The 18,807-nt window shown below is 37.7% G+C and overlaps 1 protein-coding gene across 2 annotated transcripts in view; it reads right to left on the bottom strand.

Annotated features, from left to right (window-relative positions):
- Window positions 1-18,807, bottom strand: part of LOC136848964 (uncharacterized) — a 66,360-nt gene that overhangs the window by 5,204 nt on the left and 42,349 nt on the right. For both annotated transcript variants that reach the window (XM_067121777.1, XM_067121784.1), the window contains exons 3-6: window positions 2,767-2,980; window positions 2,176-2,299; window positions 461-613; window positions 113-323 (exon numbers count right to left, since the gene is read on the bottom strand). In XM_067121777.1, coding sequence (XP_066977878.1) covers window positions 113-323; window positions 461-613; window positions 2,176-2,299; window positions 2,767-2,951 — 673 coding nt within the window. In that variant the 5' untranslated portion in view covers window positions 2,952-2,980. The remainder of the gene's footprint in view (window positions 1-112; window positions 324-460; window positions 614-2,175; window positions 2,300-2,766; window positions 2,981-18,807) is intronic.

Below are 18,807 nucleotides of genomic sequence, written 5' to 3'. Positions count from 1 at the left end.
TTTCCTCTGAAGTTTAATGAAGATTATATGTGAAAAAGTCAAACAAGATGAAAATGAGGACGTTACCAAACAAGGACTATGTGTTTTGAGACTGTTAATCATCCGAGTTTACCTTCAGATGGAACCCAGTTAGTTTGCTGCTGTGGCAAAGGTTCGACAACAGTGGAATTCCAAGGATTGGCAAAAGTTGCAGCAGTCCGTCGATGAGAATTTTCAGCGGTTGTAACGAGGGTTGTGGTCCCCATTACTTTGGTCCCTGCATTTCCCACTTGCTGGAGATTGAGGTCATTGACGCAATTCATCGCTGTCAAATAGGGATTAAACTGAAAGAAGAAACATAAGCGCTTTACTGAACCTGTGAGTAAGCTATACTGGTATGATCGCTTCTGTAAAAAGCTAGAATCAATTTACAGACACTTTTAAGAAGTTTGGGATATATTTTAGAATGGTAATGTCTTACCCTTGGACAGGTTTGCTTCTTCCTTTTGTGCAGACCGTCGTCAGGATTACAACTGGTATCTATGGCCCAATAAGATCCTTTCCCAGGGTCATCTTTCGTTCTGGGTACTTTCTTGAAACACTTATTTAAGGAAAGGTTATGGCGAACAGAGTTCTGTTGAGAGAGAAAAAGATATATATATATAATATACATATATATATATATATATATATATATATATATATATATATATATATATATATATATATATATATATATATATATATATATATATATATAAACTCAGACCGAGCGCTTTTCATGCACTTGTACTCCTCGTTCAAGGTTCAGTTATGAGATAGAAGTGGGTGTATCTGTAAGATTCCTTGTAAAGAGTGGTAAAACATACGCGGGACAGAGTGGGAGGACGTTAACTCTAGACAAATAATGCATTTGGCATTTTTCTAGAATTGTTTCAGTCGAGAGTTAACGTCCTCCCACTCTGTCCCGCGTATGTTTTACCACTCTTTACAAGGAATCTTACAGATATACCCACTTCTATCTCATAATTGAATCTCATCGAGGAGCACAAAATTTTAATGCATGAAAGCGCTCGGTTCGAGTTATTTGTTGACACCCTTCTCCTGGATGGATGCAGATGCACACACACAAATACATAAACACACAAATATATATATATATATATATATATATATATATATATATATATATATATATATATATATATATATATATATATATATATATATATATATATATATATATATATATATATATATATATATATATATATATATATATATATATATATATATATATATATATATATATATATATATACACACACACACACACACGCTGATTTGGTATTTGATACTGAACCCTTCATATAAGAAGTGAATTTGATTTAATACTGAATCTGAATACAGGACTCTTCTGAGGGATATCTAAATTATTCACTGGGCCAGTCTTTAAAGATTAAAAGTCAATTGGGCCACTTTACTATTTTGTACTAGAATGTTCTAGTGAACAGAATTCAGTATTCATTATATTACTAATTTGTATACCTTTTAATGAACACATACGACTGATTGCTCATATTTTACCTGTTATTTTTTTATTTATTTATTATTTTATTTTATTTTTATAACGATATTTTTATACTGTCTGAATTAAATGTGGCCACAAAATAAAAGTTAAAATGGTCACTTTTGGGTCTCGTGCATGGAATTGGATGGGCCAGTGTTAGGGTGTAGATCGTAACGCACAGGTGAGACAAAATCTCTTAAATGATGTAAAAACCAGGCGTTTACGGAACCTTGAAATAGCGTTACTTAGCTCATTTGGTCCACCTGCTGATTATGCCTTCTTTCGTTTAACACTGAACAGCAAATTTTTCCTTTTATATCACTGGCAATTTCGGTAAAAGGATTAAATAAAGGGAACTGCCGCAAATCTCTATTGCCTTTTTTTTATATTTAAAGGTTAACTGATTCAAAAATAAATTTTTCTGAGCCCTCAGTGAGTGATATTGTTAGCAAGGAAGACCTCACTGCAGTAAAAATAATTTGACAAAATATTTGGCTACAGTGAGCAAATTTTAAACTTCATGGAAAGAAAAAATGGAAAATGTAAAAAAAGTAACACACACACACACACGCACATACATAAAACCTATTTCTAAACATAAGGATTCAAAGGCTTTGTTTATTTACCTTCCATCCAGAGGAGGCCTGTCTGTAGTAAGGGAAGTTATCAATAATCCACTGATAGATCTCTGCTAAAGTCATCTTTCTTCTTGCGTTGCTGTTGATGGCTAGGGTGATCAAGTTGGCATAACTGGCGGTGGAGAACGATTACAAGAACAGAAAGTGTCTGGAAACATCAGTTCTAAAATGTCACTTTTCACTTTACCACATCGCTGATAAACTTCAGTTTGATATTGTATGAATCACAAGATTAAACCGAATCTGTCATATAATAAAATATTCTTTATGTGTTACCATCCTTTTTTCTTGTTTTGATTTTTTAACTGTGTAATTATGGAATTTTTGTCTACTTTAGGGCAGCATTCCAAGGGCCAGCATTCATTGGTTTTTGAAAGGATTCTCTTACGATTCTGTAATACAGAAGCGTTTTTTTTTTTTTTTTTTAGAAAACTTAGCTAGCTGGAGAAAAATCCTGTCTGCGTGAGCGTCTGTGATCTTGACACCCTTGAGCATTTCTTTATGACAAAATCCAGGCTGTAATAGCGCTTCATTTTGCAAGTGATGTGGTTAGTAGTTTAAGAAATTGTTTCCTCTTACCTGTAAGGGGGCTTACTGGTGGTTGGAGGTGACGGAGGTGTGGAAGAATCCGCTTGTACAAGTTCTGGAGAGTCACCCACGACGCCATCCAACCAAGGGGCGCTACCCCCAGCGCCAAAGGCACCACAGGCATTGAGACGAGGTAACCAGTCCATGGCTGTTAAACTACTGTTCAGCTCAGCCATTATGTTGTCTTGGAAAAATACAGCACGTTCTGTAAAAATCAAAACAACACAGAAATTTTGAGATAATTAACTTGGGATTTTCAAGAAACTAAAAAGTTAATCGAGCAAAAAGAAAATCTGTTTATGAGTTCGAAGGTGGTTACTTTAGCTACAGGTATCGGTATCAAAAAGTATGTCCATCCTCGAAATCATGTAAAAAGCAAGCCCGAAGCATAAGGGAAAAATAATCATTTGGAGTCATAAATGTCGTAGCTTCTAGATCAAAAACATTCCGAGGAATAGTGGCAGTTGCGTTCATTTTGTATACAATGAGGAATGAAAACTGACGAGCGCACTCCGTGTACATCTACGAGATCCATCCTGTATCAGTTTTTTTTTGTTTTGTTTTTGTTTTGTTTTGTTTTGACCCCGGTGAAGAATAAAAAGAATTTATTTTCAGAACTTCATCAATAATTCCTTTATGGCATCACCTACTTAATAGCAAATGCAAGATCTACCTGCTTTCGTCAATAAAGGCTAATCTAGTTATTTTATCAATATTATTACTATTTGAATGCTACTGCTAACTTTATTGTTTCCTAGGAATTTTTGTAGAAAAGTTGGTACTATGCGGGGAAAGTGACTTGTTTAAATCCCTTGTGCAGCCTAAAACTAGATAGATCGTTTCCCAAGAATTGTAATACGACAATACTAAGTAGAACAAGAAAAAATTGATACGGTTTTGTATAGGGTTCGGAAACCTCAAATAAACCCGAAGAAAGATTTTGAGTCAATGGAAGACGTGACACAAAAACATTTATAATGGCAATTTACTTCATGGGAGTGGCCTGTATGAAGAGGATTTGACTGATGAATCTGATGGAGCAGGAATTAAGTCCCTTGTTTTAAATTCAGAAAATAATCCTATATGTAGGGTTAAGGAGATTCTTGAAGAAAATATGTCAACCCTGGGTTAAGGAGATGTTAACATACTCAAAGTAATCTATCAAAGAACAAAGGAAACTGAGGATGTAAAATTGCTCCTTGGTTACTTGCAGGAAAAGGGGAGTGAAAAAGACTCAGAAGAAAAAGGTACATTTACCTGCAGGGAACATACTTAGAGAGTTATCATTATTCCACCTCATGCCCAAGAAACATGACTTGATACTTTCCTTTATGGTTTAATGCTAAGAGGAGGTGGATTATGGAGGTCTGACTAGATTGTGAACGAATATTTGTGTAAACACTCTAACCTCGAATTATCACCAGTATAACCAATATCTCTCATACATAATGAAAAAGAAAAGTTAAAGACAGAAAATGCAGTTTGGTCACCAAATTCAATAAAAAGATGTAAAAGTAAAACAGTTTAGCAAGAATCCAGTGGGTAACCTCAACTGAGCGCAGCTCTGAACAAAGAGCATAACCATGGGTAAAAATAAGGTCTGGATATACAGTAAAACTCAGTAGACATAAAAGAGGAACAAGTCTTCGCCTGGCACCATATACGACGAGGAAAAGAATTATTGGCAGTATATGGACTGGCTAAAAGAGATGGAACCAAATAGGCTGATTAAATGACAGAAGAGAATCATTTCGTAACAGATCCAGTCACTGAATTGTGTGGAACCCAAATCTAAGTTCCCGATGAAAGTAGTGGAGGAAAGATCCGGTGGTTCATCTGATGTTATCTGAATATAGTGTATGTGTGTGAACCAGCACGCTCGCTTTGGTCATTTTATGCGTGCTTAAGAAGAATGGGTCTTGACAGACTTCTGTCGGCTGAATAAATACTGTAAACGCCTCTTTATCAGTACCATCTGTGCGTGTCCTTATTGTCATATTGTTTGGAATGAGTTATTCAGCACTGTACAGACAATATGAGAATGGCATCAGGCTAAGTATAGAAGCACCCTAGAGAATTCAGAGTTATTATTTACTAAAGTAAAAAACTGGGCTTTTATTCAGTTGCTGAAGTGCTTTATCAAGAGAATGTTTGGGTATAAAATCTCAGCATTTGCTGATAAAGGAAGGCGCTGCTTTCTTACAATAAAAGATTCTGAGGATGATTTTAAAAACTTGCAAGAGAAACTAATGCAAGAGAAATCCCAGGTTACAATAAAACAAATTAATTTTCAGTAAGGCAGAGACCCAGAACCAAGTATATCTATGGAGCATGGAAAGAACTTAGACCTATTATAATGGGAAAAGTGTAAAAAAAGAAAACCAGAGTTCGGTAAGAATAAAAATATTTGAAAAGATGAAAAAGTGTATAAAAAGTGAGTTATTTCTCACTGCGAGGCATCCATGCACAATAATGAAAAGGCGTCTATAAAACGACATCCTAAGACATTGTAAAATATGTGCAGATTGTAACAAATTTAATGCATATAAAGCAGTATCCTGTACCAAACAGTCAATCTAAAATGTTTTAAACAAATTCTGTCATGCATAGAATATTCATATATGTAGTGATTATATAACTTTCCAAAGTCAAAAACAGTCTGAGAGGATGCCTAAAAAATGTAGGACAAAATACCCTCGAGATGCACTGGGCCAAGATTATTAATAGACCGGCAGCCCTGAGTGTTTATTCCGAGTTTTGAACACAAAAGGTTTGACCCCCTAGATAAGTAGTTCCTACCCCCAACATCTCAAAAATGTATTGCTGCCAGATCAGAACTCTGGCTTTGGTATAAAAAGTGAACCCTAAAAACTAAAAAAAAAAAAAAAAATAATATTAATTTTTAGTCAGAGTGAAAAACATATCCTTGAAACTCTTCATAAACCTTCCTTGAAGTCTCCTGAACTCAGAAGGAGCAATACCAGCAATGTCAAGCTGGCTTTATGTCTGCCAGCAGCTTCCAAAGGGGAGCTCAAATTCACGTTTATTCCGAGTAAGGAACATTTGCCTGAAACTTTCATAAAACCTTCCTTGGGACCCCATGAACTCAGAATGACCAATGCCAGCAAATTTATCTCTGGTTTTCCACCCGCCAGCAACTCTTAAATCCATCAAAGGTTCAAATTCACTTTTATTCAGAGTTAAGAGCACAAGGCTGAAATATTGCTAGAAACGTTCCTTGGCGCTCTATGACTTCAGAATGACCAATGCCAGCAAAGTTGTCTCTGGCTTTCCACCTGCCAGCAACTTCTAAACCCATCAGAGGTTCAGTTTCACTTTTTCTCAGAGTTGAGAACACAAGGCTGAAATTGAGGTAAAAATATTCCTCATGAACTCAGTTTAATGTCTCATAATTATTTAATTATACATTTGCATTCAACATGTAACACATGTCATAACAGCTAATTGTAATTTTAGAAAAATAAGCACTCTTTTTCTACTGGAAAAAAGAAAATGTCTATTTAATTGTATGGCCAAACATTATTTGCTGTGCTATGCTGTCAAAATAAACTGCTCTGAATATGAGACATACCAAAAAAAATAAAAGTCTGGCTTCTGTTTGTTACTCATCATCAGTATTCAGACAGATAAAATTTCACAATAAAGAATACCTATTTTCCATCCAATCGTCCATCTCTTTGTGTGTTTTTACGTACCGGTACTGTATTTTCGTCTCTTTTGTGCTGTCACTGTATACTTGACCATTTAAAATTATGTATTGAATTAAAATTCTATACATATTCATATAATGTGTGTCTGTCTTTCTGTCTGTCACCCTTTCATTTGCTCCAACCTCATCACTTGAATGCACCTGATACTAAAAAAATGATAAAATATAAAAATGACACCCCAAAAATAGTTTAAAAAAGTCACACACCTGTTAATTTGTTCCTAGCCTAAACTAAACAGGTTCAATATAGCTGACTAGAGAATTACTGTCCTTCAGCTGTATTACGTACCCACCATATATAGTATGCTTCAGAGGTATGTATTTATTTGTCTATATGTATATGTTTACCAAGCCATTCAGCTTTAAATAATTATAAAACCGTTACAATGAATGTCTGGTCTTTTTAGGCACTGCATGTGGTAATTATGATGTCAACATGGAAGCACAGGATAGGAAGGACATGCTACATTGTACGGTGGGATTATACTACCAAAAGAAATCTCCCACTAAACAGAACCCAACTGGTGCATGCATAGAACTAACAGGGCGTATGAGAAGATTGTTTGAAGAGAGTTCAAGACTGATTCTTCCATTCTACAAGTCTTATAAGAATGCCAGGTTCCAGTTTCCTCAGTCATTTTGTGTGGATGTCAAGCGACAGAGGCAGGACCCTCTTGGATTGCTGTGGCTCATCCAGATGTTCTACAACAGACCTACACCCCTTTACACTGGCTTCTTTTCGAAGTTGTTAACAGATGACCTTCCACAAAAAGACATTGCGTTCATGGACCCAATCTGTCTACCCCCAACACGAAATAACGTCGTCAAGGAAACAATGGTCAGGTCTTTGCAAGTAGCAAAGGAGACCAAACTAGAATTTGCAGTGGTGTCGTACGATCTTGCTGTAGGCCTCAAAGCGTATTTGATTAAGACCTTGTGTTCTCCAGACTTTGATAAGCTGATCATTCTCTTTGGAAACTTCCACGTGGAGATGGCATTTTCTGGTGCTCTAGGAACATTCCTGGCTGATTCTGGAGTGCAATATCTCCTTACTGAATCTGGTGTCCCTGCCAAAGGGTCTGTAGTAGGATTCATGAAAGGAAATATTTTATAACAGATGCACTCAAATCCACCAGATACTTGCAGCAACCATGGAGAAAATACTTTTTTTCAGAATTCCTTGCCTGCGGAGGAATAGCTAAAGACGAGAATTCATTAGAGTTTATGGCAGAATTTGCGAGCCATGAATCTGTCCAGCAATATCAAGCGTTACAGTATGATGGCCATTTTCAAAATTTGCATTGCAAATACGAAAACTTCCACCACGAAAGAGTGGATGGAAAGAGAGGTGGTACTGGTGCTTATTGGGCCATGTACATCTACCCAATGAACTGAGTTTATCGTTCTCTGCAACATGCAGTGAGGACTAATGACGTTGACAGTTACGTGGAAACATTACCAAGTATTCTAGATGTGTTCTTTGCTTTGAACAGGCCAAATTATGCACGGTGGGGAAGCTTGTTCCTTCAGAAACTGCACAGCCTTGACCCCAAGGCCAAAGACATTCTGAAAGCTGGCGTATTTTCAATCTGGAGAACAAACGAACTATGGCAGGTTTGCGGTGGATTTGTGTCTTGAGCAGACAGTGAATCGGGATGCTGCATCCCCAATTAGAGGGATAACATCCTTTTGAACCTCAGAAAGTGCATTCAGAAGATGGGCAGCGACCCTCACACAGCAAGGTATGGCTGTTTCTGAACTTTGAGAACTTGTTGGCCTCCATTCAGGAGAACATCCAGCAAAGCAAACTCAGCTCTTGAGTGTGAAACAGGACAACAAAGATATCAACACTTTCATAGAAGGAATGAAAAACACATGCAATCCTTTTACCATTGCCTGTACTTCAGAACTCTATAACCTATCCTTGGGAAAGTCAGCACAAGATGCTACAAGGGAGTATCTCTTGGGGACCCTAAACAGAGGAAGGGAAATTAAACAGTTATTTGAGGCTGAATGTTTGGATGAGACGCGGTTCTTAAAATGTTTACTGAAAATGAGGGTGATGAACTTTGCAGCTGAAAATGTCAAGCCTTCATGAACCATTAAGGATGTAAATACAGCAGAAGGAGTATGGGATGTCTTTGGCAGGATTCTCACCATTTCAGCAAGAACAAACAAGAATGTCAAACTTCGTCATTTGCTAAGCTTCCCTGATTACCACCATGAGAGTGTTGATATCCTTGTTGTCCTGTTTCACTATTAAGAGCTGAATTTGCTTTGCTTGATGCTCTCCTGAATGGAGGCCAACAAATTCTCTAAGTTCAGAAACAGCCATACCATGCTGTGTGAGGGGCACACACAGATGGCACCATTTTTTAAAAGTGACAAAGCTGCACTCACGAAGGTGCTGGAGATTTATCAAAATGCAGTTCTGGACTCCGCTATTCTCCCAAACGTCAAAGTGACAATGCTTGATGGTGGCATCATCCCACTCGAGACCATGCTACAACACACCAGAGCCTCATATAGGACAATGGTGCAAGATTTACTGGTAAAGTCCTGCTCTTTCCATGGAGGGAAGTCCATATCATCCGTGACCAATACAAGTCTCCTTCCATCAAAGATTACGAGAGAGAGCTTCAAGGAGGCTTTCATCAAAAGTTTGTCATCATAGGCTCTGATCAAGCCCAGTGTCAGAGTGGAGCCATTCTCCTGAAAAACACTTACTTCAAGGAAGAATTTTCCCACTTTGTGATGATAGAATGTGTCAAACCCTGTTATGGGTCTGTAATTGGACAGAAAACAGTATACATATCACATGGAGGAAAATGCATTAAGCTCAAGAATGATGAACACTATCCTCCAAGTGACAAAACCAGATCATCGGCAAGCTGAACACGAAGAGGCAGACACCAGTATTTCCTTCCATGTATCATATATTCTGGAAGGGAATATAATTGTCAGAACATCCAACACAGATGTACTTGTGATCTTTCTTGGTTTACTGAGATGATATGAGTTTGGATATTGAGAGTAAAGGACTACAGTAAGCTTTCACCAGACTTCATTACTTCAGACATGAAATCTAAAAACAATTAATTAAGGAAAGGAACTACACTCTCATATATAAAGGTAAACCATTTACTCGATATAATAACGGCGTCAATAGCCTATGTGTTGTGATGCCAATTTTAATAGACGTAATCTCGATAAAATGAGAGACACTGACTACAGTAAACATTCAATGGAGTTCACGAATTTAAGTCATAACGTTGGACTATTTAAAAGATCACTTAAGCAAATGGGATTACAGTAACCAATAAATTTAGTTCTTCACACCCACAGATAAGTTGAACCACTTTTACTCGTAGCAATCCGTTAGGAGCTAAAAACACCAGTAGAGTAACTTGAGTCTAAAAATGAACAAAAATAAAATATATTGTACAAGGGACCACAATATACAAAAATAAAGATGAAAGTAGCCCAGAGAAACTACAATTTGATGTTATGATGCGAACTTGGAAGATGAAAGGGCAAAGCAGGCCATGGAGGAGGTAATGCTGGTTCATGTGGTTTTAGAGGCAAACTTATGCTTATAATGCCAGTTAATACTGGACAACCAGCTGGTTTCGCCCAGTTTCTGTCTCCGAAAAGAACATTGCTGCTTTCTCGCCACAACATTATTTTTCTTGAATCTCTCGTTCTATTTGTTAAATTTATGAATGAGGTAACTTATAGAGAAAGTGCTTGTGAGACAGAGGTGAGTGGGCCTGTGTACTGACAGGGGAGGGGTATTCAACGACTGCCGTTGAGCATTCTGTGTAGGTGTATGAAACAGCTGGTGCCGTGGAAATTTAGGGTGACCCTTCACGACTCAACAGTGTATACAGCAGTGATCATTGTTCTTTCTTTTCTCTTTGAAGCCTCTCTATGATATGGGAAACAGCTTAACGCTCTAGCTGTGGTATCCCTACCTTTTCCACACTCCTTGTCCCAAGTTTAAATGGCGCTTAAATTGTAGGTGTCACACTCTCAATGACACTTGACCTTACTGACCTGTGAGCTAGCAATGGGGCAGTGGGTGCATTGGTGGCGTGGCAGAACTCTTGGCTCACGTTTGCTAGGTATGGGGTTTGACCTTAGTCCACTCAACAGTAAATGGGTACAAGTTTTACAAGGGTCAAGGAAGGTACGAGGCAAACAACCTCTGCCCTAGAGACTTGCATAAGAAAAAGGAAGTTTTAGGGACTGGATACACGAGCGCTAAAAACATCGCGTTGCTAACGCTGTCTAACGCTGAGTTTTTGGCCAGAATACACGAGCGCTATTGTCAAAGCGTTACTGAGTATCAAACAAGCATGTCTAGTTCATTATGGATGCTGTCCAAGTAGGATGTGTGACAGGCTTGTGCCTCGATATCATTAGACGTGCATCATTAGTCAAGCAAGGCTAATAACGTCGACACCGACTTTAGAAATTCCTGATGTCCATGTAACGCGTCCTAACGTAACGCTAGTAACGGTCGTGTAGTCCAAATTAGTGGTTTTCCATTGAAAAGCATGGGAAGATACCTCACTTGTAAAAGACAGTGTCAGATGGTGTCAGCAAAGCGACTTTTTTAGCGGTCGTGTATCCAGTCCCTTACCCTTCCGGCACACCCAACCCAAAGGGGAAAAGGCACACACACACACACACACACACACACACACACACACATATATATATATATATATATATATATATATATATATATATATATATATATATATATATATATCCACCCAAAGGGGGAAAAAATATATATATATATATATATATATATATATATATATATATATATATATATATATATATATACATACATATATACATACATATATATATCACGAGATATATGCAAACGAGCTATTCCCTGTCTGGTCGGACAAATAATCTCGAAACTATGCAAAATTTTACACAATATAAGATAGACAATCAATAAACCTTTCATTCGAATTGACATCAATTGAGTAGCTTCATTTGCCAGCACATGAAGATCATATATGCTAAATATGACAATGTTTTCATTAAATGTCTTGGAAAAGAATAGTTTTATGATCTTTTGCAAAATCACATTTGGCCACCATGACACAAAGCTTGCATTATCAAAATTTTCATACCACCATTTACCCTTTAGAACTTGAAAATAAAATGGCCGGAAGAATAATCATAATAATGCCAATGAGCTAAAGGCAAGGAAAGGCTCCTTGAAGTCCATAAAAAGAGCAATCTTATGCGAAGTTATGATGAATAACAAGCACAAAGGCCTAAATTCCATTGCCAGTCATTCTTTTATTTACAAGTATGCTCGGTAGAATTTTAGCTGTACTGATCGAAGAGACATTCATATATGCTTCATTTTAGTAATGAATTTCCCTGAACAAATGTCCCACTAATAAAGTCAACATAAGAGAATCCAGTGCCATGGGAACTGCCTGTCATTCCCTTTAAGAAGCAACGAAGATACAAAATAGCAGACTGCAGAGGAATCCTGGATGACTCAGTGAGGGATATTACTCAACGGAATCGACCAGTTGTAGGAAAGACGGACTCCTATCTTCTTCATTCGTCCAATTTCTGCCGGCATGACAACATGGAGTGACGGACTCTCTTTCAGGCGGAAGTACATAGGATCACTCTCTTTTGAAAAACGACGTGACTCAGATCTTTTATCTTGTTATGAGTCACCATTTCCAGGTATTGGCAAGAACCCAGCTGCGATTCAGTCGAATACTTGAAGAAGTAGAAAAACTCTTCTTCTTCTTCTTCTTTTGTTTTTATTTATTTATGTTTTTTTGTCGCTAGTGTAGGTACGACGGATCAATGAATGCGATATCACCTTCACTCTAGTGACCCTTTCATCCACTTTATTTCCCCGCTCACGTGTCCTTTTTATTTTCATTCTTTCATTCTCTCGTATTTTGTTTTGTTTTGTTTTTGCTCGTTGCTTTCTCTCTTTCTCTTGCTCTTACCGTTTCCCATGACAGCCCTCTCGACGACTTCTTTCTTTACATTTATACATACTGTATGTATACATTACTAAGTACCATCGTTTCTTCTCTGCCTGTTTCTCTCTTTTCACTTTTTCTTTCCACTCCTTTCTCACTTCCCCCGCTTTCTTGTTGCCTTAGTCCCAGAACCTTCCTTTGTATTGACATATGCGTATTCACGGTTTCTTCAGTTCTGAAGAGGTTATGGAAAGGCACAGGGGGCAGAGTCCGTGACCCAGTCATGTTCGTTACTAATTCATGACAGTCGAACGTCATGCACAGCTGGCCAAGTAGCCTACTGCATAATTAATTATTCGAATAGAGAGGATTTCAAAGTTTTGCTACGTTTCGAAAGCAAGCGGAGAATGCAAGGTGCTTGCATTCAGTACAGAATTCATATTCGATTCTGTTTGTTGCGTATCAGTCGTTAAATTCCCCAAGTGCGTTCTGAAGGAATTGGAAGAAGGTAGAGGACTCAGCTCATGAGGTGGAATCTAACTTTAGGTGGAGGTGCGATTATTGACCAAGCTTTTAGATAGCCCGAGAACGCCTCAAGTGTAAGCAGTAGGATTATATTGCACCGGCTTGATACTAACAGCTAGCGACCATTTAATAGTCATATATATATATATATATATATATATATATATATATATATATATATATATATATATATATATATATATATATATATATATATATATAGAGAGAGAGAGAGAGAGAGAGAGAGAGAGAGAGAGAGAGAGAGAGAGAGAGAGAGAGAGAGAGGGGAGAAGGGGGATGGGTGGTAGCATTACCTATTATGAATGAATAAGGTAGCTGCATTACATGAACGGTTCAAGAAACCAACGGTCTGCAATTATACATGTTGGGACCAAGCTAGTCCTCTAAAACCAGATGAAATTTAATGAGTTCTCTGCAACTTCTGTTTTATAAGCTTAGCAGTAGCACTTCTGAAATGTAAAGATTAAAGCTATAACAGCAAAAGGTAACGTCCAGTCTCTCATAATACTGGTATTACGTAGTAGTCTACGAAATATTGATTTGAGAATATATTACTTTCACAGTTTTTCTTTCATGTGAGGCATAAATCACATCAGATTTGTCCTATATTCATTTTTAAAATACTACCTCTGTACGTTATGGACACATTCACTTATTCTTTTTCTTTTTATTATGAAAAAAAAATCGACAATAAAAATATTCCAAAAGTTTCAGTAAGTTGACGTTTCTTGATGTCCCAACTCTTAGACCATTTTGAACACAACTGCAGCTGGATATCGGGTGCGTTGGCGCGAAAGGTGAATCCATAGTGTATCCAACCTTAGCTGTGGTCACATCTTGTTGAGGCAGGAGGAATCGTGAATGCTTTTCTTATATTTTGTGGCATTTTTCTTAGCATTATAAGGGAAAAGCATGCCCGAATGTGCCCATATCCTTAAAAAGTTCCATTTATTAAATAAATATTGGGCAACTCCGAAGCACAGCAGAAAAATTGGGATAATGAAAGATTGAAATGTATGACTAACCTCGCTGATGCATTCATGCTCAGGAACACCTGTGTGTATGAGGGGCTTTTTTCTGTGACTAAGTAAGTATGAGAGTGATAATAATAATAATAATAATATCTGGAGATATTTTGTGGGGGTCGCACAGATAAAAACACGATAAGATTTTTTCTGGGCTTGTACTGTAACAAGAGGGCCCATATTCCAGTCTTTATTCCTATTTTTCATTAACAATTCTTTCATATACAGTTCACATTTGCTAGAGTGCAAAACTTTCCCATTACCTGCTGATGATAAAAAGTTTATGCAGCTGAACACAATTTATTCCATATATTGATTTTCAAACTCTCAAGATAATAATATAATATTCGTTTACATAATTTATGCAGATATCACTTGGGAATCTAATCGACTTTGGAGTGATCTTGTAGTTTTTCGGAAATTCTTTACTGGTCTGGTGGTGAACTGATTTCCATGAGGATAGGGAAAAAGAGAGGAGACGGTCGGTTGAACTTTGACTCGACGAGTGGACAGCGCTGAATTATTAGAGAAAATAATGAGCACTTAGGTTTAGCAGACTAATTTAAAGGTGTCTGTAAGCAGTTCGATTTAGTTATGAAAGTGCTTGAGAAAGAAGACAAAGATTCAATGGATTTGGGACGTCTGAGATGTTATGTGAACCCCCTTTGACAGCTACTCATAAGCAATTCTTGGTATGGACGTGAAAGCATAATTCATTTCCTCAAAAGGATTACAACTGAGTCACAAAAGGTGTCGTATCTTTGAGGCCCTTTCAAATAGTACCAGTAAAAGGAGAAATTCAAGAGGGTTTCCGTCATCCAGTTTCGCGTATCTGTATGAAGCAGTTTTCGCCTGAAGGAAAAGCACTCGTGGTATGCAGGGTTAAAAGGAAGTAGGGAAGACCGGCAAGAACAAAAGGATTCCTTCCTCCTCAGTTATCACGCTCTCCATCGTTCACGGGACGTCCATGAGCACGAATATGATCGATACGTATAACTGAGCAGTCGGCCGGGAACGAAGAGGAGGTGCGAAGCCTGTGGGAAGGCTCAAGAAACAACACAAGGTCATGGACGTTCTTTTCTTAACGGTAGAAAGTGAGAAGCACGACCTCTCCGGTCTGAGCATTTTTTTCTTCTTCTTCTAGCCGTAGTCAGAGCCGTTAATATATGGCTCTGGCCTTGGTTACTAACAAGGCCTTTTGCCTATTTTCAGTAAGTATTGAATGTAAGTTTTAACAAATCATCTCACTTTCTACCGTGTTTTGAAATTCATATTCTCTCTGTCGCATACACAAACACACGCACACACACACGCGCGCGCAGAAATTAATTCAAAGTAATATCTCTCAAACTTTATTTCTTTTTCTCGGAAGACGACGTATTTAACACTTGTTCGGCATTATTGTTTCTAAAATGCTGCTGTGTAATCGAGCAGTTATGTAAACATTAGTGTCGAAAATCATTATTTTGATAAGGAAATGGACTGTCATGTCTGTCGTGCATGCCTTGAATGAATCATCACAAATATTGCCTTGGTTGTAGGTTCAATGCTCTCTCTCTCTCTCTCTCTCTCTCTCTCTCTCCCGACGCGTTCTTAATCGCCAAGACTGTCAGAACGAGTTTTTTTTTTTTTTTTTTTTTAAAGTAGATTCAAATCACAAAATAAACTATATGTCGCATTCCACGTGTCTGAATTAATAACTTGAAGAAGTGAAGGTAGAAGGTGGCGATTTTACGGAAGTGAGGAACTTTAGATATAAAAAAAAAACATTAATGATAAATAAGGATGTGCTGACCCGAAATCCTGGAAGGATCATACATTACAGTATATCTTACGCCACATTACTGACTGAAATACCGTAAGTTACAGTTCTTATATTAGTATGAAATTTCTGTCTGCCTTTTTCTCTTTCTGTATAAACGGTCCTGTATTAAATATATCCACCCTTTTGTCTCTGTGCTATGTATGGGAAAATTTACTACAATATGATTAAGTCTTCAGTCATTCAGCACTTACAATTTTTTTTTTTTATGTGGCTGTCCTTGGAGAGAAGGAAAAACCACGGAGTGAAGGCCAAACGTCAGTTGAAAGTAGTAAATAATTTCCAGAGGCAGAGCACAGATGTTCGTGGTCTAATGAGGAGACCAGGCGGGAGATGATGTGTCCCTTCTTTGTGCTGAAGCAAAGGCCGCACATAAACTGCGAATGTTTCTCTTCACTTTTTTAAGGCATTTGCAAGCGATTATTGTCATGATTTCTTTGCAACAGAAAGGAAGACGGACTGACTAATAATAATGGTTATCGCGAACGAATGATATTAATGATAATCTTGATCAAATAGAAATAAAGTTAACGCTTGAGAAAGCTCATGATAGCGTTAGGCTTGTTTAAATTCGAGACGGTTTTGCTGGTAATTTACAAACAGATGGCTGGTTTCATTGATCTTCATTCTGGATCGTTAAATAGACAGAAATCGAGATGGACACATGCTTTGAAATCTGATCTCCCGGCAGCAACAGAAGCAAGCGGTGTTTCAGTGAGAGTAAGTCTCGCATTTCATGTTGCAATAACTATCTGTAATTCAAAGGGACTACGGTATCATTAGAGCTATGAACACTGCGCCACCTGAGGTTGTCTCGTGAATTGATTACCCTTGGCAGACTGGTAAGTGAGAATCCTCTGCCGTTTTATGGAACTTTCCATTTCTGTAGTTTAACTATACGAGTGTTCCATATAAAGCATTGGTCAGTTCTACTGTTGTCTGGTTCTTAATCCCTTACATAGTTATTCCTTGACCCTAAAATCCCGGGAACTTGCTTGGCACATCTCCCATGGCCAGAAACCTGGAGAGGTAGAATCCAGTTGTAACTGGGAACTTTAATGAAAAATGAAAAACAAGGTTACTCTGGGTTGTACCGTGTAATGGCTGATGTTAAATTTAACGGGTCGTTTTCATAAAAAGCTAATCGCACAAAGTTTGAGGCAAACCTTTGTTAACTTTTATGTATTTCTCTCACTCCTTTCGTGCTAATAGTTTGAAATTATTAACAGTCATAAGGCACTACCACTCGGCTAAATCATTTTTCCAAGTGTGCAATGAAGATCCCCTGCTAATGTCTGAAACAGCGTCAGATTGATACATAGGTACAATTATACTGAAACAAATGATTAAATTTCATCACGCGAAGAGATTATTGGGGCTGCTGTAAAGCGAATGCAGACTTTCTCTGCAAGGGGCAATTTTTCTGTTTAAATCGACAGCCCGTGGGAAATTTTGATATTTCATTTGATATTTATTCAAGTCAAACAAATTTCAGAAGATGCCAACAATTTCACTTGATGTGATTTTCTTTGAATAGGAAGTGTGCAGAGAGTTTTCAACTATAATCTGAAATTACTCAGATCTATTGTTTTGTAGAATAGCTAAATCTATATATGCTTGGATAACATCCGGAAACTCCAGACAGCTTCTATTGAGCTGCTGGGGTTTGACACGCCAGAACTTCGCAGAGAAAGTAAAATAATAATAAATTGTCAGCTTGAAACTTGGCTCCTCTCGGCAATTTGAAAATCCGCATGATGGGCAGCATGACATATAGCCTACATCATTTGCTTCGACGGTTTTAGATTTTTCCACTCTTCATTTATTTCCTTTGCTTGTTGTTCAGGTTGTGCGCGAACTCCTGCACACAATCCCCGTTGGTGCGCGGGGGAATGCGACACACGCAAGCTACGATTGATAAAAAAAGAACAAGAATATATATATATATATATATATATATATATATATATATATATATACACACACACACACACACACACACACATATATATATATATATATATATATATATATATATATATATATATATTATGTGTGTGTATGTTATTCACTTGAAAAAATGCGACATTTTGGTGAAGCCACGTGTACTTAGAGGCACATTTAAATCAGGCAGTGTAGCTACGCGTGTTATGATTGCATGTCTGCCCATAAGCGCATACGTAGTGCGTATGTGAGCATGTGCTTACACTTTCACAAACAGGTCACCATGCAAGTGAATGAATGACCTTGATCGAAAGAGTAACATAAGCGCTTCCAGGAAACGCCTCCACAATACCTGCCACGCGAGGAAGGCACTTTTGCGTCTTTTCCTCGTCGTTAATTCATTCACTAACCTCTATAACAGAACTCCGTTGGGGTATTCGCGCATGCCAAGTAATGAAAAATAAAACACCGGCGACTGTGAAACGACCACAAGTAGCAGCGCTGTTTCAAAAAAACAAGGCTGACAAAATTCTCTCCTCTTTACATGCTGTAAGACTGAATTTCTTGGGCTCTTATTTAACCCCTACCAGCCTAATATAAAATTTCCATAAGCACGTATTATGCACCCAAAATTCACCATCTTAACCAGAAACATATGAAATATAAATAATATGTAATAACACTATTATTTCAGGCTCTAGCCGTCCACAGTGCGCATACTCATTAACCACACATGGCTGACGCATTGACGTTGACCCTCAGCACGTGAGGATTCGATTACTTGTTCGGTACTTGGTGGGTGTACTATTCATGCGCATAATCCACATATAGGATGAATACAGAACTTGGTCAATTTTCATTCTTTGTTTTCTTGTCAGTGGCCACAGATTCACTGGCCGACAGAAGACGACGATTTCTCAGAGTAACTTTTTTTTTGCACCCTTGTAAATCTTGCAGTACCGACCCAGTTGTCGCAAT

The sequence above is a fragment of the Macrobrachium rosenbergii genome, chromosome 2 (genome assembly GCF_040412425.1).
Source record: "Macrobrachium rosenbergii isolate ZJJX-2024 chromosome 2, ASM4041242v1, whole genome shotgun sequence".
NCBI classification, from domain to species: domain Eukaryota; kingdom Metazoa; phylum Arthropoda; class Malacostraca; order Decapoda; family Palaemonidae; genus Macrobrachium; species Macrobrachium rosenbergii.
This window is presented reverse-complemented; position numbering and strand designations above follow the sequence as displayed.